This window comes from Agaricus bisporus, assembly GCF_000300575.1.
Source record: "Agaricus bisporus var. bisporus H97 unplaced genomic scaffold AGABI2scaffold_10, whole genome shotgun sequence".
Lineage (NCBI taxonomy): Eukaryota > Fungi > Basidiomycota > Agaricomycetes > Agaricales > Agaricaceae > Agaricus > Agaricus bisporus.
Genome location: NW_006267345.1, coordinates 1457336 through 1477772, shown reverse-complemented (window position 1 = coordinate 1477772; position 20437 = coordinate 1457336). Strand labels below are relative to the sequence as shown.

At 46.1% G+C, this 20437-nt stretch overlaps 7 protein-coding genes across 7 annotated transcripts; 3 read left to right on the top strand and 4 right to left on the bottom strand.

Moving 5' to 3' along the window:
• Positions 1-1745: 1745 nt before the first annotated feature.
• Positions 1746-2977, top strand: AGABI2DRAFT_121424 (hypothetical protein; the record flags this gene model as incomplete). Its single annotated transcript, XM_006455443.1, has 5 exons — positions 1746-2132; positions 2188-2275; positions 2339-2515; positions 2575-2723; positions 2777-2977. The coding sequence occupies 5 exons, from the start codon at positions 1746-1748 to the stop codon at positions 2975-2977; spliced, it is 1002 nt and encodes a 333-aa protein (XP_006455506.1).
• Positions 2978-6431: 3454 nt separating this feature from the next.
• On the top strand, positions 6432-7583 carry AGABI2DRAFT_180530 (hypothetical protein; the record flags this gene model as incomplete). The annotated part of the gene is made up of 5 exons (XM_006455442.1): positions 6432-6818; positions 6877-6964; positions 7020-7196; positions 7257-7402; positions 7454-7583. Coding segments are annotated over 5 exons (927 nt in total), but the record flags the coding sequence as incomplete, so codon positions are not given.
• A 790-nt stretch (positions 7584-8373) lies between these two features.
• AGABI2DRAFT_121422 (hypothetical protein) lies at positions 8374-9331 on the bottom strand (the record flags this gene model as incomplete). The annotated part of the gene is made up of 5 exons (XM_006455441.1): positions 8374-8595; positions 8656-8683; positions 8738-8801; positions 8852-9018; positions 9075-9331. 5 exons carry the CDS (start codon positions 9329-9331, stop codon positions 8374-8376), a joined length of 738 nt encoding a protein of 245 aa, XP_006455504.1.
• Positions 9332-10742: 1411 nt separating this feature from the next.
• Positions 10743-11237, bottom strand: AGABI2DRAFT_195002 (hypothetical protein). Its single transcript, XM_006455440.1, has 4 exons — positions 11184-11237; positions 11075-11122; positions 10951-11015; positions 10743-10891 (listed from the first exon to the last, which is right to left on the bottom strand). Exons 2-4 carry the CDS (start codon positions 11101-11103, stop codon positions 10800-10802), a joined length of 186 nt encoding a protein of 61 aa, XP_006455503.1. The 5' UTR covers positions 11104-11122; positions 11184-11237; the 3' UTR covers positions 10743-10799.
• A 371-nt stretch (positions 11238-11608) lies between these two features.
• On the top strand, positions 11609-14121 carry AGABI2DRAFT_187797 (hypothetical protein). Its single transcript, XM_006455439.1, has 13 exons — positions 11609-11750; positions 11803-11930; positions 11977-12048; positions 12113-12130; positions 12178-12244; positions 12364-12524; positions 12582-12827; positions 12886-13037; positions 13095-13153; positions 13207-13309; positions 13365-13611; positions 13672-13821; positions 13870-14121. The coding sequence occupies exons 1-13, from the start codon at positions 11653-11655 to the stop codon at positions 14073-14075; spliced, it is 1707 nt and encodes a 568-aa protein (XP_006455502.1). The 5' UTR covers positions 11609-11652; the 3' UTR covers positions 14076-14121.
• A 512-nt stretch (positions 14122-14633) lies between these two features.
• AGABI2DRAFT_195000 (hypothetical protein) lies at positions 14634-15023 on the bottom strand (the record flags this gene model as incomplete). The annotated part of the gene is made up of 3 exons (XM_006455438.1): positions 14942-15023; positions 14728-14889; positions 14634-14676 (listed from the first exon to the last, which is right to left on the bottom strand). Coding segments are annotated over exons 1-3 (228 nt in total), but the record flags the coding sequence as incomplete, so codon positions are not given.
• A 521-nt stretch (positions 15024-15544) lies between these two features.
• Positions 15545-20043, bottom strand: AGABI2DRAFT_58642 (hypothetical protein; the record flags this gene model as incomplete). Its single annotated transcript, XM_006455437.1, has 2 exons — positions 15545-16533; positions 19980-20043. Coding segments are annotated over 2 exons (1053 nt in total), but the record flags the coding sequence as incomplete, so codon positions are not given.
• Positions 20044-20437: the final 394 nt, after the last annotated feature.

The window sequence follows — 20437 nt, the reverse complement described above, 5'->3', positions numbered from 1 at the left end:
ATTGCACGGTGTCGCAATGACAAGAGCATATAAACCAGTTACTCGCTCAGTAACTATTGAAGGATAAAGATTCTATGTCGCATTCGCTGTAGGTGTCGTCCTACTCGGCCCCCACGCTGTGATTTCTCTAATTTTAAATTCTCCCCACTTAAACCCTAACCAAAATAGATCAACGAGAATGTCGTATCTGCGGCGACCCGACCAGTATATTCCGATTTCCATCTCAGGGCCTTGAAAAGTTCCGACCCCTACAGCCCGAGTCTCTCCGTCGCTGCAATATTCTTGTTCGTTATCCAATGACTATCCAGCTCGCTCCACTCCTGGCTCCACAAAGGTTCTTTCATCTATCGGTGAGCCTTCCTGTCCCGATCATCTCGGCGGTGGTACTAAAATTTGGCCTAAAATTTCAATCAATGTCATTACAGTGGCAATGGCTCTCTCAACGTATTCAGCTGCATATAACAGGACATCGTTACGGCCTTTTCTCGCGCCAACTACCATTTGTGGTCACTTAGAGTTAGCCCCGAGGCCTTAAGCATCGTGTGAATGCGAGTGGGACATGGAGAGCTGGCTGGGCCTGACTGAGCATTGTCGGTTTGGTTGCGGAAGCTAAGGGTGAGGTTTTTACGAAGCGATCCTATTCATTTACCATGACTGACGTCTGTGCCCCGCACTATTTGCATCTAGGTTCGTTGGATTATTATCTGACGTGAACGATCATTTCAGATGTTTGTATAATGAGATTTCTGAACTTTGAAGTTTGTTTCATGGATGGCATCTGTCTGGACTTGGTGATTGTCAGGTTTTGGTTCCTGGTAGCTTTCAAAACATTTTTCTATCTTTGCGGTAACGCCTTTGCTTATTTCATTACCATATCTTTGAAAAATAGTATCTTGTCCTTTAATCTGCAACTCGTCCACGGTTAATGACGATGATCTCTTGGAAAAGATAGGACGGAGTGCAGTGTACACGGTCCAACGGAGATTAGATGGTGCACGCAATAATGAGCCTCCAATGTGTCGGAAAACGAAAACTAGTCTGATCCCATTACGTTTGCCTGATCTAAAAATTGGCCTGACCTCTTCTGATCCACCCTGATCAGGCTCTGACCAGGGCGTCAGACGGCCTGATCTTACTGGATCATCCCGCCTAGGGCTGATAATGTCTAATCAGGTAAGAAAAGGCAAACGTAAAATTATTTACCATGATCAGGCAAATTTCAGTTTTCCGACATGTTCTGGCATTATTGGCATAGTCGCATGAGTCATGACGCCTTGACGTTCTGCCAATAGTCAATCAGACGATATCTGATGGTAGAAAATGATAGTAGATTACTTGGACTACTCGGATGTCTCTAAATTTAGACTCGGTCCCGCTTCTGATTGTGATTTTCGTTAACGAAGGTTGCATCTGCTTGTGTTGGAAGTCGTAGCTGGGATGGCGCAACTTGTAAAAATGGGGATGCTCTTCAGATTGATCAGGCGACAATATGAAAACTAGGATGCTTTTAGGGATAATCAATAATGACTCAACTTGTGGGTGAGGGTCGGTGTAATGAATCTACAGTTCGCGGTCTGACATCTGTCAATGGGCGTCGCATGGTGATTGTGAACCCGGGCAGCCTGACAGTACAAAGGAAATGTTCTAGCTCGACGAAGAGTCTGACATAGTTTTCAGTGTAGTATATATGTCGCTGCAGAACTGTGAGCAGCTTTCAACATACATACCTTTCACCCGAATTCCCTATGGACAATAATAGTACCACCCTTCAAGGGCCACTACTACTTGTCACTCAAATTGAACTAGTCGCCCCCACAACTGTGGCTGGGACACTCTACGGCATCGGGTTCACCCTCTTCTGCCTATATGCGCATGCACTCGTTCCTCGATTTCAGGATAAAGACAGGAAAAGGCAAGCAAAATTCATGCTTGGGTACACTAGCGTTATAATGCTCTGTGGGACATACAATCTGGTAATCAACGCTTGGATTACCCAAGACGCCTACATCAAACATGACGATTACCCTGGGGGTCCATATCTATATGTACTTTCGACCACTCAATCACAGCCTGCGCTAGCAGTTGCCTTGAGCTGTCAAGTGCTAATCCTTATAATGACATCAGCAATTCAGGTATTTCGTCGTGTTTTTATCATACACCCTATGCGGTCACTGAATTCAGACCCAGATTTGGCGCGTATGGGTCATCTGGAGTGCTACTAGATATGCCAATCTCGTGATTGTGCTGCCTTCATTATGTTTCTTGACTTTTACTGGTAAGTGACTTCGGAAAGACTCTTTCAACCTTTCTGACTAAGTCACTTTGTACTTCGTTTCAGCATTAACCTTCAGGACTATTATACTTGAGATCAAATTACCGGTTGCAGAAGTTATGGTTGCAGATCACACAACCTCGATCGTGGAATTTGCGTTTCAAGGAGCTACTACACTGCTATGCACGGCCTTAATATCTGCTTATCTCGTTTATCAGCATTGGCGGCAAAAAAAATTAATTGGTATGGAGGTATCGTAAAATCATCCAGCTCTTGATAACTAACGCGAAAAAACTCGACAGGTGAGGCTAACGGATCAGCTGGATACATGAAAATCGTGGCTATACTCATTGAGTCATACGCCCTGGAATCTGCATGGTTGCTGATTGTGGCAATTATCTCTTCTCATCCTGAATCGTCTTTTTTCGGGGAGAATAGCCTGTACATCGAGGTAAGTCCACCATGAAATCACTACGATCACGGGGGTTCATGGAGTTTATCTAGATAATTGCCTACCTACTCGTGCAATACCGAGTTACCAGCGGTAAATCATATGAATCACAAAGGGAACAGCGCAAGATTAGTTCTTTACATTGGAACCATTCCAATCATGCCACAACACAACTGGAGGAAGCAAGTGAATCTAGCGGTCACCATCCCCCAAAACTGGACACAACTGGGTTGCCTGTCCACGTTATAGCTTGATGACCATCTTTTTATGTTGCATTGAGTAGTGATAGTAATCAAAAATTCACAATTCTAGTTTGTGTGATATTCCACGGGGAAAAAGTTACCAAAATACCATCTTACTCCATCCTCATCTCCAATGACAACTTCCACCGAGGAGCTACATAATAGAATTGGCTAGTCGAGTCGGCGTGAGTCACTCGGCAGGTTCAAGCTTTCGAGGATTTGATATTCAAGCGCCGCTCGAGCGGATCAACAAGTTTCGTCGCGAGCCGGATAGTCACCAGTCAACCAACATTATGAGTTGGGATTGAGGGTCTTAGGCTATAGGGCCCGAGATCCCCAGGCGGTGAGATCGAAGCTGGAACGCAGTCGGGTCACCCCAAAAGCGTGGGCTTCGATCACCTATGTTGGCTGACCGGGCTTCCAGTAATAAGGGTTCGGGTGGGTGGGAAATAAAAATAAAAGATGTAGAGGTGCGGAACGTATAGGACCGCACCGATAGAGTAGTAATAGTAGAAGAGATAAAATGTGACGTGTCACTCTAATCACAATTGATCATATGGTTCACACACACGGTCTTCGCTCCGAAAAATCAGACCGCGCTCGTTCCTCGCGCGTTCTTCCACTCACACGGCCGTCTGCCCGACGTTGACTTCACGTTCTTTCTGGATAACTAGTCGGCACGTCAAATGGGAAGTGGCAAATCGTCAATTGTGCGTGCGTATTGTTTGCTACTCTGGACGCGGGGAAAGGGTAAAACAGAATCAGAACTGGATGATAATCATATTTCCATACAGCTATACTCGTCACTCGCGTGCAGGAGATCCATTGTGGTGGATAACCGTGCGATTTGATCAGGGCTTGTTCCGAGGTCCTGTGACGTTGTTCTCGTAGTTTGCCAACGCCGGGAGTCCAAGGAGAGTTTTGTTGAAAATGCCAAAGTTGCTGCTCTGGAGCAGGTTACAAATAGTCTTCGCAATAACAGAAGGTCGGGCCGGACGGCGAAAGCGAGGAAACAGCTGCCCGCAATCACGTAGCTTTGCCTTATACACCGATGTTATTGAAAGCGGCGTTCTCAAAAGTCGCATTCGATTTGATCATCTCTAGGCATCTACGTGGACGCCCTACGGTTCTGTTGGCTATGCTTAAATGATTATAAGCACGCGCATGGGATTCCTTTATCCACGAAAGCCAGAGGTGCGTACTTGTGTCCATACTCCGACTGTTGCTTACTGTTGAAATGTAGAAATCTTCGGATGACATGATATAGAGTCAAGAGTCAACTTGGCCCTCCAATTCTATCCTCGCGACTTTGATAGTCACCACTCAATATTCAATATCCGTGTTTTCCACTCTCAGCTCAACGTGAGATAACCCATAGTTATCTTAAAATCTACCGTTTTTCATGGGCCGAACAGCAACATACAACTCTCTGCGGGCATCTATCAACCCAGCCACGCTCCTCCGTCCTTCTAATTGCCGCTCCGCCTACCTGCGACTTCTGCTGGCTCATAGCGGCTAGCCTCCCGGGAACATGTATCGCTACTACTTTCGTACCTCCACTGGACTGGGGAAGACAGGGTCGGTCTGGAGTTACGAGCAAAGTGATTCGTGTTGTCGTTGGGAGCTATCGGTGAGGTTTACGAAGCCGATCCTATTCCATGACTGACGTGTAAATTGTTTTGCACTACTTAGATCTAGGTTCGTTAGATGACTATTTGACATTCCCGAGGGTGATATACTCAAACTCGTCCCACTTTCTGCACTTTCAGACATCCAAAGTCCCGGCATCCACTCTCGAGGCAGCTCCCCATCTCCCACACTAGTTGGACGTCAAAACCCTTCAACGGCAATGCAGCAATCTCAGTGGGGTTCTGGTGGCCGCGCTCCTCGTACCTCATCCTCTCATCATTCTCCGACGTTCAAGCTTCTGGCGATAGACCGGGGAGAAATGACCACGATGCAATTATGCGGAGGGAAGGACCGGCTTAAAACCCTTTGATCCCTTCCATCGCAAAGTGATGTAATGGATTCTCGTTCTCATGCGTTTGCTACTACTACTACCACTTAAAATCTATAGATCTACGAATGGTGTAGTCGGGCACATCTCTTGTGTCGACATGGCCCTGCAACCCTATCGTTACGACGTCGCTATGGACACCATTATAACTTTGTACTCAGCTATCGACACGTCCACACATCTCTATTGTCCTTCTTTGTGATTTCGACTATCCTCCTCCACTACTCATTCTCCTGTGTCCTCTCCACCTTGACTTCCACCGACCCTGCAACAGTTTCACCGAATTTAGAACTGCCAAGTCTACATAAAACATCTATTGCTAATACTTATTGGTCTTCGGTTGCTCTTATGGCGTCTGGTGATCCATAATGATCCGGGAGTTTGGAGTGGGTGTGAATGAGTCGGGGGCGTTGTGGGTTGGCTGGGTCTGAGAGTTTTTGATTTGGTTGCGGAATTGATCAGTGGTGTTTCTGAAGCTGTGAGTGAGAATTTGGCAAAACGATCCTATTCGTGAATCTGAACTGACCTTTTTATACTTAGAGTCGCGAAATGATCTCATCTATCTGGACTTGGCGGATTGTCATGCTTTGGTAACACCTAGAGGAATCTTTTTCTATTTTGCCTCAACGCCTGGCTTCTTATGTCTATTTTTTTATTTAGAAATCTCTTCCGCTTTAAGGTACAAATCTTCTAATATCAATTGAACGTGTGTTTTTGATTTTCTTGGCGATGTTGATGAATGAATGGAGATCGTGTTACACGATAGATGGATGGACGGCCATACACGAAAGATATGGTGATGATGATGACGCTCAACTTTGCTGAAAATTTTTTTCACCCTAGGAGATCAAAACATAGAAACATGAGCTGTTTCAGGTTTTCTTGGCGAAAGATGATCATTTTGTCGCTATCAAGCTGTGTCTATGGTCTAAAATTTTGTGACGGTCTGATTGCCTTGGTGCATGCTCACCTTTGGAGCTGATACTATATCTACCGCGCTCTGAAATCAAATTGATACCGATTAGTTGAGATTAATATGGTGGCTCCTGCTCCCGCCGGTCAGTGGGAGATCCCTCTTTAAGAAAAACATTCAATGTGTATTGAAATACCTTTGGTGGCCATGGGCGCTGATGCAGTTGACAATGATGGCGCGGAGGAACTGTATTAAAGTCTCGCATAAAATCCTGTGACAATGTCAGAAACAGGATGTCTCTGGAGAAAAGGTGAAACGGAGACACAGCGGATGTCGGATCCATTCTCTCGAGTATGAACGGACGATGTATTCTGATTGTAATGCATGGACAGGTAGTAAAAATAAAATCTTTGCACCGAAATCAAGGATCCGGCGTTTTTTGCAGAAAGGCATATATGCCACCGTTGTTCAACTTGCAATTGGAGGAACGAGTTTCAACGCATCTTTCAACGCATCTTTCTTCCGAGGTCTCTAATATGAGCGTCAGCGCTGTAACTTTTCCACGACCGCTACTCCTCAACACTCAACTTGAACTCGTCTGCCCCACGGCTGTGGCTGGGACCTTCTACGGCATTGCCTTCACTCTCTTCTGCCTTTATGTTCATTCACTTGCGCCTCTACTTCGAGATAAGGACCGACGGGGGCGGGCGAGGTTCATGCTTGTGTACAGTACCGTCATAATCCTCTGTGGACTATACGTTCTGGTCTCAAATGCTTGGATTATCCAAGATGCCTACATCAAGCATAGAGACTACCCTGGGGGTCCATATATATATATAGTATCAACTTATCATGCCCAGCCTGCGATAATCGCTTGCCTCACTTTTGACTTGGCGATTGATGTATTGACATCGGCAATTCAGGTGCGTCGTTGTATTTCTATCATCTATCCTACTACAAGTTTGCTAAATTTGGATCAAGATTTGGCGTGTATGGGTTATTTGGAATGCTACGAAATATGCCAAATTGATCATTGTGTTTCCCTCACTGGCGTTCTTGACCACCATGTGTAAGTCACCCCCAACAAACTCCTTGTTTCACTTGAGTAATGGTTCTGGTTCTAGCTATGGGTGTAAGGACGCTTATACTTGACGCCACATTACCATTAGAAGAGGTCGCACAACTTGATGCCAGCACACATTTGGCAGAAAATGCCATGCAAGGAGCTGTCACAATATTTTGCACACTGTCGATATCCCTCTTTCTAATTTTCCGGCTTTGGCGCCAGGAGAAGCTCTTTGGTAAATGTTTCTCAAGCTCCTAAACACAACTCATACTAACTAATGGTAAAACCATAATAGGCGAGATCCCCGGGTCAGGCGCGTACATGAAGATTGTTGCTATACTCATCGAGTCATATGCACTCGAATCTATATGGATATTGATTGCGGGAATACTTTTCCACCCGGTGCAGCTATTTTTTGCAGAAACTAAACCCTACGTAGAGGTATGTTCGCCATGAAATCGATATCATTCCTGGGTCATGAAACGCTTCTAGATAATTGCTTACCTGCTCGTTCAATACCGAGTTGCCAGTGGAAAAGCGTATGAATCACAAAGGGGACAGTGCACTATTAGTTCCTTATGTTGGAACCGTTCTAGGCCTGTCACGACGCCATGTGGGGAAACAAGTGAAGCCTCCCATGATCGACGTGTGTCTGTAAAACCGGAAACAAGCGTACTACCAGTTTCTAGTATGGCTTAATGGCCATTTTTGTTTTTCGCTATCATCGTCTTACATATTTGTGTCGAAAAGTACTATTACATCTTGTGTAAACGTCGTCTTCTATGCTATTGCTATGGCGATGAGTACGAGTAGAAGGGGGTGGGTGTTTGAAAGAGAGGTCAGACTGTACACTAATTAGCCTTGGCGACGGTAGGAAGTAATATTATAAATAGATTCATTCTTTAATTACCTATCACACCTTGGCCGCAGTCAACAATTCGGAGAAATCACACCACACTTGTACTTTGCGCGGCGTTTCACTTCATCGTTTCCGGCGGTACTGCTAATTTGACTCCCACATCGCGGAATATTCTCGCTACGGGGACATGCCCTCCCGCTCTTGGTCGCCGATGCTCGCGATCGTTCCCCCACCTCGACTACTACTTCCGGCGCTCATGCGAATACACCCGGACATCATTACTGAAATATGTGCGCCACAGCAGTGTCGAAGGCACGTGCAATAAGCCAAACTGTAACAGGTTGAAGTATTTTGATTCCCCATGCACTAAGGTCTTACAATGAACGTCAGAACGATCGTGCTCACAAAGACATCATTTGCAATCATTACCGTTCTTCATGCTTTCACAAAAGCTTCTCCCAAGGTTTCGTGTTCATTAGTATACAAGTCATTACATCAATTAGTACCTTAGCATCTCCCGTCTCATCGTGCTAATGAAGACGATGTTGGTTAATCATACGCCTTCGACATTGCGAGAGGCAAGGGTTGACATCGGAAGAGAAAGTGGACCTTCAGTTTCCATAGGGACATCTTGGGTACGGCGTAGATAAACCGGGGGCGGGAAGATGTGATCCGACTCTAGTTGATTGGATATCGTTTCCAGGTTTGGATTGGATAACTCGAAGGGCAACGGGTCCCTCTCAACACGGAACAAGTTAAGAATCAAATGACAGCACTGCGAAAACGCCTAAGTATGGGGATCTTACACACTGTCGAAGGAGATGGGGGTACACACAAGACAGGACACGCCAGTCATTGTCCAGCTAAAGAAGGTTTAGTTTACTAACAGATGAAGGCGCAGGATTTAATCTACTTACGGATACACGATGTGAGTCTGAATACCAGTTGTGGCCGTGGTTGGGACTGCGAGGGCAAATCCAACTAATCTGAATGTCAGAGAAATTATTGGATGGGGAAACAGTGGCACTCACGTGTAGCCACCGAGATTACTATACTGTTATCGCGAAGTAATGGGGACAGAAATGAAATCATCTGGTGCACTTCGGGGTTTCCGAATGGATGGAGCTTTCGCGATAAAAGAAATTTGCCGTACCATGTCAAGAACCAAACAATCGATTGGTTCGCGAGGAAGACAACGCTATATATGCGGATGAACTTCAGTTTCATATAGTAAGGCATAGTATGAGTACGTACGGAAGAGCGAACCCCAGCCTTTTGGGCTTGGCAATGCAATAGGGGTCGAACTCTGCCTCAAAGAACAGGAGTATTCCTCCCCCAATCACAACGAAAGCCTCGATGCTTACTGCGCAAACACCACAAAGCCGCACCGCAGATACATTTCCGTGAAGTGCGCAAGCTGCATAGCGTTCAGAAAGAAGTAACAAGTCGCGCTGGCATGTACTCGCTTCGGAGATAGAGGACTGCCGCGAATACAACTTCCACACAGGCATTACTCAGGTGAAGGAACAGAAACCAGCTTCGGCAGAGTTTTACAGCAAATGGTGGACGAAAACGGATTAGGAGCACTATATGAGGTCTTCATTCCTTGGTCAATATGTTGAAGGATGGACGGAATCTATACCTACAGATGAGCCAGAAGTGGGAAGATCCGGGAAAAGATATATGCCAAACGAGTCATATTAGGCTGTCTTCTGACAGAAAATACGCTGATCTGAGAAATACCCGCCTATGAGAAAATAAATCCTCTTACTTCCATATCCATTCGCATTCGGCGTTGAAACACCACGCAAAATCGAGAATAAGAATGAACCAGGCTACCACTAGCCAAAAGACAGCATCAAGACCAGCCACGGCAAAAAGTACTGAATGGTGAACATACGCGATGAAGCGACCAAACCAGCAATATCTGGCATGCGAATGAAGTCGGAAACGAGGGAGAAGGCCGGCAACCAGCAGGATTTGTCAAGGATTGGTTTTGAGGGCCTTTGTACCAGTCCTCGGTGTCAGTGGTCGATGATATTACGACATTTTGAATTGACCAACCGCGTTTTTGCGATATAAGGGCGACATTCGGCTGCACGCGACGACCTGAACCAATACAGTGGGACTTTCGTAAAGCGTGAGGTTAAAGTTTTAACCAAGGCTTACAAGCACTCCTGGTCCAGGCCTTAAGTGGCGTACTCCTCAATACGACGAAAATTCAAATTTTGGATGCATCTATGATCCCTCTATGACCTAGAGCTTTAATTTTTCGAGTTTTATGTCAAGAATGAGTGGCGCTTTTTCAAGTTTTGATCATGGAAGGGCGTGATCAGGATTCAGTGTAAGTGGAGGATCAGCCATGAACATTGAAAGGAAAGGAAAAGAAAGTTATGACTGGCCATGACCAATTGATAACCTCAACCGTGCGAATTCATTCCCCCGCTACCCTTCTGATACTTGAAAGGCAAATTCACTCAGCGTCTCCTAAGAGAGAATACGCAATGAATACGTCTGCATGGTCCTTTGATGGCCCTTCTGCGGGACAGAAGTATTATGAGCTTTGAGCAAGCTCTGTCCTTAAGACATTCCAGATTTCAACCCTGTGGTCTTTCTCTGTTATCAAGCCGCGAAATTCTGAGAGAGTATGCGACGTTGAAGGCCGTTAAACTTTCTGAGCTCCACGTGAGACTTGAGATGCTATCATCTATTAAATAGACGCCACTCCGAGAACGCCGATGGAGCCTCGAGAAAGAGTAAGACGATTGCCGGCATTAGTTGTTACGAGAAACAAATACAACATGACGAAAAGGCCTCTCTGTGCGCTTGGAACCTTGGAGGTGCAGAGTTCACCTGAAGGAAACGATATTCCATCCGCCGCACAGCGGGCCTCCTCAAAAAGCCTGAGCTCGGCCGAGCAGCATACCGAATCCCGATTGAAAAGCACAAACGTAAAAATCAGACAAAGGGTCTCCTAAGCTAAGTCACGAGACGTAGAATGGAAGAGAATTCGATAACCAGGACCACTGAGGTGTGCCAGTCGGCGTCTAGACGGCGGTAGTGGAGTCCAGCTTTGCAAGTCGGTCGGCTTGACGCCAACTTGTGATGGCTGCAAGACAAGAGTACTTACACGCATAGCAGTGCTGTACGGCGGAACGTAGTCGGTGCTGACTTATTCGGAGGAACGACTTGAGTCTGGAAAAGTTGCGACTAGGCGATCATGGGTATGACAACAGGTCACACGGACGACGGACTTAAAAGTTCGAAAATCGCTGCTCGGCATCTTCCCACTCGACGACAATCTGTTTTTATTTGCTCAGTCAAGGTATTGGAGATGCCGTATGTCCATGTCAGGGTCCATACCTTCCTACGCAATGATACACTTTTTCCCAACCCCACAGCCTTTCCTTATCGTGCAGTGCTCGGAGTATGTTTGTGGGCTAGGTCCCGGTCACTGCATGGCGCTGATGCAGGTCTTCCAACTCCGACTCAAATGCTCGAACCCTTTATATCACCGGCGTAGTGAAGAGGAGCCTGAGTGTCCTCAATGCTGGGATGATGATCCGTTTACTGATAGGTTGACGCCTTGGCTTTGCCTTAGCTTACCTTTTTCGTTTCCTCCATATAAAACCTCGTCATCTCAAAGGCCACGGCGTGATCTCCGTTATCAGATAAGTGACATTAGCAGGTGCATCTTTTCCCAGACTGACCCGCATTCTTCCCAATAGACTTTTGGTCATTCGTGTGAATCAACATTGGCAGGTCGAGGCTTCTCCCAGGCTTACCTTTCTTCAGTCATCTCGTGCCCGCAAAAAAAGCCTCAAAACGCCCAATGGTGTCCTTTGACGATGCTGCAAATCTTGGTGTTCGTACCATTGAGGCTACTCACAAGGTCAACGGCAAATACTACAAATGGTTCCTTTTTGCTGGGTGAAAACTTCAAGTACCGTTCGTAGAGTCATCTACTGATAATTCCGCTCAGGTTAGGTCTCTCCGCCTATGTATACTCCCTGGACGGAACCACGACATACAACTACCTTGCCTTTGCGACCTCGAGTTTTGGCCATCACAGTCTCATTAGCACGATACAGGTCGCACAGTCTATTATCAGTGCGTCTAATGAATCCACAATATACCCTTCCTAAAATTTTTGCAGTTGCTGTTGGTAAACCCGTCATTGCAAAATTTGCCGATGTTCGTTCGCGTGGTTCAGCATATCTTTTGGCCTGTCAGTTATCTCTATGTTTGCGGTTTCCTGATACCCCGGGCGTACTGAAACGTGTCTTTCTTAGTGATCTTCTATGCTATTGGTATATACTTTAAATATCAGTCCAACTGTTTGGCTAACTTAGACCAGGATACATTGTTATCGCTTCGGCGGGAAATACGGCGACGATAGCCGGGGGAATCATCATATATGCAGTGTATGTCTATTTGTTTGTCGTGTGGGAAGCTTATTGACATTGTGATGTGCGCCCTAGAGGATATACGTTAGTTGTCAATCAATTTCATGACGAAACTCTCACCCACTTCACTATTGTAGAGGACTACAATTGCTCATGCAGATTATCATCGCTGACATTACGACTCTCAAATGGCGAGGATTAGTATCAAGTCTCGTGTCTACACCTTTCATCATCAACGCGTTCGTCGGCTCCAATATCTCTACCAGTATACTTACTCACTCGACTTGGAGATGGGGGTGTGAGCAATAATGCACTTCATCGACTCCCTCATCAAAACTGATATAATTTTTTCTAGACGGCATGTTCGCCATTCTTGTACCTGCCGCTCTCTCGCCACTTATTGTCACACTTCTCTGGGCTGAGCGTCGCGCAAGAAAATCTGGTCTAATAACCAAACCGGATTCCTTACCCTTCATACGCGCGGTAATGGATTTTACTGATCGTCTCGACCTTTTTGGTCTAGTTCTTCTTGGTATTTCCGTTACACTTATTCTGTTACCCCTCACTTTATCTCAGACTGCTGAGGGGCATTGGAGAAACGGTGTGTCTGCTTTTCTGCAATGTTTGTAAATATCACACTTATAAGTTTGTGTTCATAGCTTCCATAATTGCCATGATAATCATCGGTGGTTGTCTCTTACCCTTTTTCGCATTCTGGGAAGTCAAGTTTGCACGATATCCTGTGATCCCCAAGCGGTTTTTATCCAATCGAACTATAGTTCTTGCTGCCTTCATTGGTGCTTTTGATTTTGTGAGATCCCTGCATCCTATGGTTGACGATTCAGTATGAACAAGAATACGTTCGCAGATTTCTTTTTATCTTACATATACCTATCTTTTTTCTTTCATCCTCGTTGTGAAACCATGGTGAGTGTCATATACTCTATGTGTGATCGAGTCTCAAGGAGTTTTGTCTTCAGGACTCTTCTCAACGCCACGTATTTCTCGCAAACACAGAGTGTAGCATTAACATTCTTCGGGATTCTCTGTGGCCTTATGATGCGCTTCGTTCATCGATACAAGGTGCATCCCGACGAATTCCCTTCTTCGTCGAAGCTAATATACATCACATATGCAGTATATTCTTTCCATAGGTCTTACTATCCGGCTTATCGGCTGCGGCCTCATGATCCACTCTCGAGGTGCAAACGCTTCAGATGCCGAAATTGTATGGTCGCAGCTCCTTCAAGGTATCGGTGGAGGAATCGCCGCTGTCGCATCCCAAGTTGGTGCACAAGCATCAGTGACTCATTCCGACGTTGCGATGGCAACTGCTGTTGTTTTGCTTATCACCGAGATTGGTGGTAGTATCGGAAGCTCCATCGGTGAAAAACTTAATCTATTCCTTTTGGCGAAGTATGCATTTCTAAATACGTTGATTTTAGCTGGTGCGCTGTGGATGAACATAATGCCTGCGAGAATGGCGAAACATCTTCCGTTCCTTTCACAGAATGAACAAGCTGAGCTCTTTGGTTCAATTGTTAGTGTGACTCAATATCCTCGTGGCAATCCAATACGAGAAGGTGTCATTCAAGGTCCGTCTATATTCTAAAATGTTGCGACGTGTTTCTGATTTTATATAGCCTATGATGATGTCATGCGAACGATGACTATTACTGCCACCGTCATTGCAGTCATCCCTCTCCTACTTTCATTGTTCATGACGAATTACTACCTTGGCGATTCTCAGAATGCGGTTGAACAAAATGATCTCCGGGATATGGATTCCCGTGAAGGAGATAAAGATAATTATCCCATTGATTTGGATACAACTGTAGCCAAGAAATAATTAGTTCTGACTACGACTTTTTGAATAGACGGTGACCGTGTCTGTTGTGAAAGGTACCAGTGAGATATCATAAGCATACCCTTAACATTCCCCCGAAGACCGGACTCCACTTCGTTTCCGTGATAGTTCTGGAATGATCCACCGGAAATTCTTGTCAATACATTGGCTCCTCGATTTCGATATAAATTTATGCAAAGAAACCATTATGCTAGTAATGTCTCATATAGTATCCTTCTAGAGATATATGATTATTATTTTGCTTAGCGACTTGTCAATGAGAATTGTATAAAACCGTAGATATACATTACACAGTACCTCCTAAATTTTTGAGCTCCTCCAATGAGAACTTATGCATAAACATATACCTCCATTCCGTTACACCATCTTTCGGGTCAACAAACTGAAAGTCAACGAAACATGTTCCACTTGCAGTGAACAAAACCGTGACAGGTTCATCCGGAGATCGGGTTTTCCAATCTTCCAATTGGCATTCCAATCTTGGACAGCAGAAACGGCACTGGGTGTTGAGAATAGTGGGCATGGTGAATATGGTCATCCAATTTTGATCTTTTCCCTCTTCCCACTCGCCCGATCGAGCATGCTGCAGCACTGATTCAAACGTTGTCATAAATACGAAAAAAAACTCCCTCACATTGCAAGATGGGTTCCACCCATCAGATAGATTTGCCGTTGCTGCGGCAGGTTGATAGAACTGTAATCGGGTATCCCATTTGATTTTGGAGAAATCAAGTGCCTTGATGGGTATTTGCTTGAGTACGCCGTTTTCCATGAACTTGTGACGTTGGGATTTATGCTGTGAAGAAGTTCCAGCACCACCAGAGGACATGGTTAGAGTGATAACTTACGAACACAAAGTTTCGGAGCTCATGGTACGGAAAAGCCGGAAAAAATGACGCAAAACGTGTGGCCAAGAGGCGGACGCAGAACTCAGTACGGAAGGCTGCTTCACCTTTCCTGATCCCCTCTACAGCGTTTTCCATGGCCATTTTATACATAGACAACCTCGTTTCATTGTCGGTCCAATTATTTAGTCTGGCTTGCCAAGTAAGTGAAATGTTGCCGCCAGTACCAGGACCAAGTGCCAGATATCCTACCCCGTTCAGATCAAGTCCACGAGTCACATCGTCGAAATCAATGCCATCGGGAGCCTCGCTAAAGATCCTGAACGTACATTGAAGCTTGAGTTGATGGCCTTCGTGTTTGACATCAGGAGAAAACCCGGATCGACCAAAGTCGGAGATATAATCGATGAATGATTTATGGAAGGATCGGAGTATAGCATAATGAGCATTATCGTAGTTTGGGACATCTATTACTGAGCGGAGATGACGAATGGCGGCATAAGCATCCTCGCGGGTCATACCCAGCCAATTACATAGCACCAAGAAGCTTCCTCCCCAGCCCACAGCCAGCATCAACAAGAGTTTTCGTGTGTCAACCATTATGCTATCAGGCACCTTGGATAGGATCTGCGCATACAACGCATCAAGCTGTGCCATTGGGTGCTGCTCTCGTGAGACATTTGGTAGCGGATGAGCCTCAATGACCTTCAGCACACTATTGACCTGTGAGGTCGGATTTCCAAAGTCAGGGTCGTCGATGTATTTGATGACCGTGTGGGCATACACGAATAGCCCACCGGAAGCATTAGCTAGTTTCCAGAAGTCCTGTTCTGAGGGCCACTGCGACTCGGGACTGAGCGAGAATTCATCCTGTATTCTCGTCAGCTCGTTACGAAGAAATCTTTCGACGTCTTCGCGAGCCTCGTCAGAGTCAACCAGAACCTCTTCCTTCTCGTAGACTGCTTCAACGCTGCTTTTGGCAAAGAACGATGTAATATGAGGCTCCGGACGACTTGCAATCATCCATACGATGGGCGAGGAAGGATATTTGAGGCAAAAGTCAGAGATGAGCTGGAGAAGTACTCGTTGCGTGCGTGAATGGTCGCATTCATCGAGACCATCAATTATGATTAAGGTTCGACCAGCTGATTTCAGATGGGGATGATGGATGAAGGGTTCAACAATGAATTTGTTGAACTGTACTAACAACAACGATTGCAGGAGAGATGGGTCACGAGTAATCTCGTGCTCGACAAACTCGCGATAGGGCTCGCACTTTGCGGCGAGCTGATAGACAAGCGTTATAATGGCCTTAGTTCCATCATTACGTCCGGCGGTAGAAAAGAAAATAGAAGCGCGCCAGATTACAGGAGGGAGGTCGGACTCGGCAACGCTCTGCATGATAGCCGACTTGCCAACCCCAGCAGCGCCGACAACCCAACGAATCTTTTGCGTGTCAGTACAGTTAAGAATGAAATCTAGGCATCGCTGTAAGATGGCCAGCCGGGTCCCAGGATGACATCGAGGAGGTGGATCACGAGCGGAGGAATCGAACGCCGCCCCGAGTAACGTTTTCTCCAGAAGCTTCTCCATAACTAGCACCGATGGCGGTCAGTAAAGAGAATAGGTGAGGGGATGCATCTTACAAGGATTGGAATTGCTGACGACAGTACTTGTATAATGATAGTTGACTTGCCAAAATCTAGTCAGCATTGAAATGTCAGATGTGTGGTGGAATGTTTCTCACTGTTGTTCATGTTGCCTTCGACAGATATGTTTCTCGATTCATGAATGCTCCGAATGCCATACAGCCGGTCCGAATTTCCGTCCCGTAGTTGCGGCGAGTGCTGTCGTAGAGTGAAAGAGGGATGTTTGAGCATCTCATTCAGAGATCGAGTTAGTGGAACTCACCGTCGCGTGCTGAGAAAGTAAAGAGTGTTGGGAGGCTGTAGCAGGTGGTGGGGAACGCTGAGCTACAGCCGACAAATCATAATGCTGGGATAGGTCCGGATCGGAATTTTTGGTTTGCGACGGATGGATGTGCGGTCGAGCTACCAAACCGCGTGGGCTGGGCGTTTGTCTAGAATTTGATTGCTCAAGCGTTACTAATTGCTGGTGAGACGACTAATTTCGATGCGTGAGCTACTTGGTGAGCAACTCACCTATAGCTCTATCGATCGGAAGGCGTCCCGTCGAATCTGGGGCAGTGAAATCACCTGGAAAAATAAGCGACAATCAGTGAACTGAGTCTCGATGAGGGCTCGATGACGAGGTATGCCCACCAGGAGAACGAGGCTCTGCGGGAGGCCGTTGTTGTGAGAATGAACGATTAAAACATAGGAACTGAAGGATATATGACGAGAAATTGGGCATGCAAAAGGATCGACAAGACAATAGAAGGTGTGGGAGTTTTCTGAGTCGTACATAGCTCTCCAGTCAGGGATACATCACATGGCAGTTCCAGCGCTTAATTTCTCGCCTCTCTCGCCCCACTCATGCAATGGTTCCCGTAATTTGTTCTGTTTCAATGTCACCACTGCAATCTGGCACTTGTTTCCCTTCGCGATTATGTTAAGGGGATGTGAGCCTTGTTAAACTCGTATAACACCAGTGATATCAGGTAATTCATTACACAGTACTCCCCAACTCTTCCCGCTCCTCTTCCGAAAACTCATGCACGAGCCAGTACGTCCACTCCGACATGCCATCCTCCGGGTCAACAAAGTGAACCTCCACAAAACACATCCCAGTCGAGGTGAACAGAACGTGAACTGGGTGATCTGGAGACCGGGCTTTCCAATCTTCCAGCTGGCGTTCCAACCGTTGACAACAAAAATCGCATGTGCTGTCTTCCATTTCATCCACCTCATCGTTTACATCCATATCGAATTGAGTTGTCCACTCTTCGTCCCCTTCTTCTTCCCATTCACCGTCTCGCTCATGCTGCACAACGCTGATCAATGCATTATAGAAGACATAGAGTTCTCACTCACTTCACAAGATGGATTCCACGGATCAGATAAATCGGTTTTCGGTGTGGAGGGACGGTAGAACAGCAACCGGGTACCCCATGTGATATAAGAAAAGTCGAGCGTTTTGAGAGGTACTTGCTTGAGTATGCCTTGTTCCATGAATTCATGACGTCGTGATTTGTCCTAATATATACGTTCAGTATTACGAATGTAGAAGAAGATAGATAAAGAACTTACAAACACGAATCTTTGCAAGGAGTCATATGGAAACATCAGAGGATAGTCCACAAAACGTGTGGTCAAGAGACCCACAAAGAATTCAGTACAGAATTCTGGTGCTTCCTCTACGATCCCATCTACGACATTTGAAATGGCGGCCTTGTATAGATATAGCCTTATTTCATCGTCGCTCCGGTCAACTCCGCCATCCACTGGCCAAGTGAGCGAAAGGTGGCAGCCGACTCCAGGATCACGTAGTAGTGTTCCGTAATCCGCCTCATCAACCTCGAAAGCAAAATTGACGCTGCGATTCAAACCTTGTGGCTCATACCAAAAAGAATAATCCACGGTATCACCAAAATCAATGCCATCAGGGGCCTCCTCGAGAACCCTTAATGTACACTGAACCTTGAGTTGGTGAGCGTCTTGTTTGATATCCAGGAAAAAGTCGGATCGGGTATAATCGCAGATGTAGTCCATAAATGATTTATGAAAAAATCGGAGAATATAGTTATGCGCCTCCCCTTGGCTGGGAACATCTAAAACAGAACGGAGATGACGAATGGCGGCGTACGCGTCATCACACGTCAAACCCAACCAGTTGCAAAGCACAAGGAAATTATTTCCACCCTCGTCAAGCTTCTCTCCCCAACGCATAACTAAGGCCAACAAGAGTTTTCGCGTGTTGGCCATGATTCTGCCTGGAACTTTGGAAAGGATTTGCGCATACAACGCATCAAGTAGTGCCATCGGGTGCTGATCTCGTGGGATATCAAGTAACGGATGTTCATCAATGACCTTCACTACATCCTTGAGTTGTAAGTTCGGGTTTCCGAAATCAGGGTCGCCGATGTATTTGATGACCGTGTTTGCGTACACGAATAGCCCACCAGAAGCACTAGCTAGTTTCCAGAAGTCCTGTTCCGAGGGCCACTGCGACTCGGGACTGAGCGAGAATTCATGTTGTATCTTCGTCAGTTCGTGACGAAGAAGCTTTTCGACATCTTCGCGAACCTCGTCAGAGTCAACTAGAACTTCCTCCTTCTCGTAGACTGCTTCAACATTGGCTTGGGCAAAGAAGGATGTGATGTGAGGCTCCGGGCGACTGGCGATCATCCATACGATGGGTGAGGAAGGATATGTGAGGCAGAAGTCAGAGATGAGCTGGAGTAACTCTCGTTGAGTGCGTAATTTGTTGCATTCATCGAGGCCATCAATTATGATCAAGATGCGACCAATTGATTTCAGATGGGGATGGTGGATGAAAGGTTCAACGATGAATTTGTTGAATTGTACTGACAACAACGACTGAAGGAGAGATGGGTCACGAGAAATCTCGCCCTCGATGAACTGACGATAGGGCTCGCACTTTGCTGCGAGTTGGTAGACAAGCGTTATGATGGCTTTTGTCCCACCATTTCGTCCGATGATAGAAAAAAAGATCGAGGCGCGCCAGATTACTGGAGGGAGGTCGGACTCGGCAACGCTTTGCATGATGGCTGATTTGCCAACCCCAGCAGCACCGACCACCCAGCGCATCTTTTTCTCGCCAATGCAGTTGACAATGAAGTGTATACATCGTTCTGATATGGCCAACCGGGTTCCAGGATGACACCGAGGGGGTGGATCACGAGCGGAAGAATCGGATGCTGCCCCAGGAATCGTTTTCTCCAGAAGTTCTTTCATGACTAGCATGGATGGACATCATGATTAGTAGAGGCAACGCGTGAGGGAGAATATTCTTCTTACAGTTACTCGAGGTATTGATTACAGCGTTAGTTATGGTAGTGGCTAGGGTGAGAGTATAGTTAGCATACGCAGAACACAGATGCAACGCAAATACTACTCACAATTGTCCACGCTGTTGATAAATGTACCACCGGACACAGTGAAACCCTGAGCATGTTCGAACATACTGGGGCGCTCCAGTGGGTGCGGTGAGAGCTGAGGAGGTAGCTAAAGAAGTGTCACCATTTCATTTATAGGTCAAATAAGGGCGACTCACAGTTAGTTGTTGAGAAGGCGAAGACTGCTGTGAGACCATCGTGGATGGATGATGAGGCAGAAGCAATAGATCTTGACGCTGAGACGGGTGGGAATGTGGAATTGGCGAAGGATGCCTAGGTGGATTAGTGACCGAATCATGTTGGCCAAATGTTTGTGCCAAATTTGGATCCTCAAGGGTAGCGGGTTGAATTATCGATGGCGATGAGTGATTGATTTGGCTGGTAGAGCCATCTGTTATGCCACGTCCCGTGAAATTTCGGGAAACAAGCGCTGATTGACGATGAGTGTCATATCAATGTAC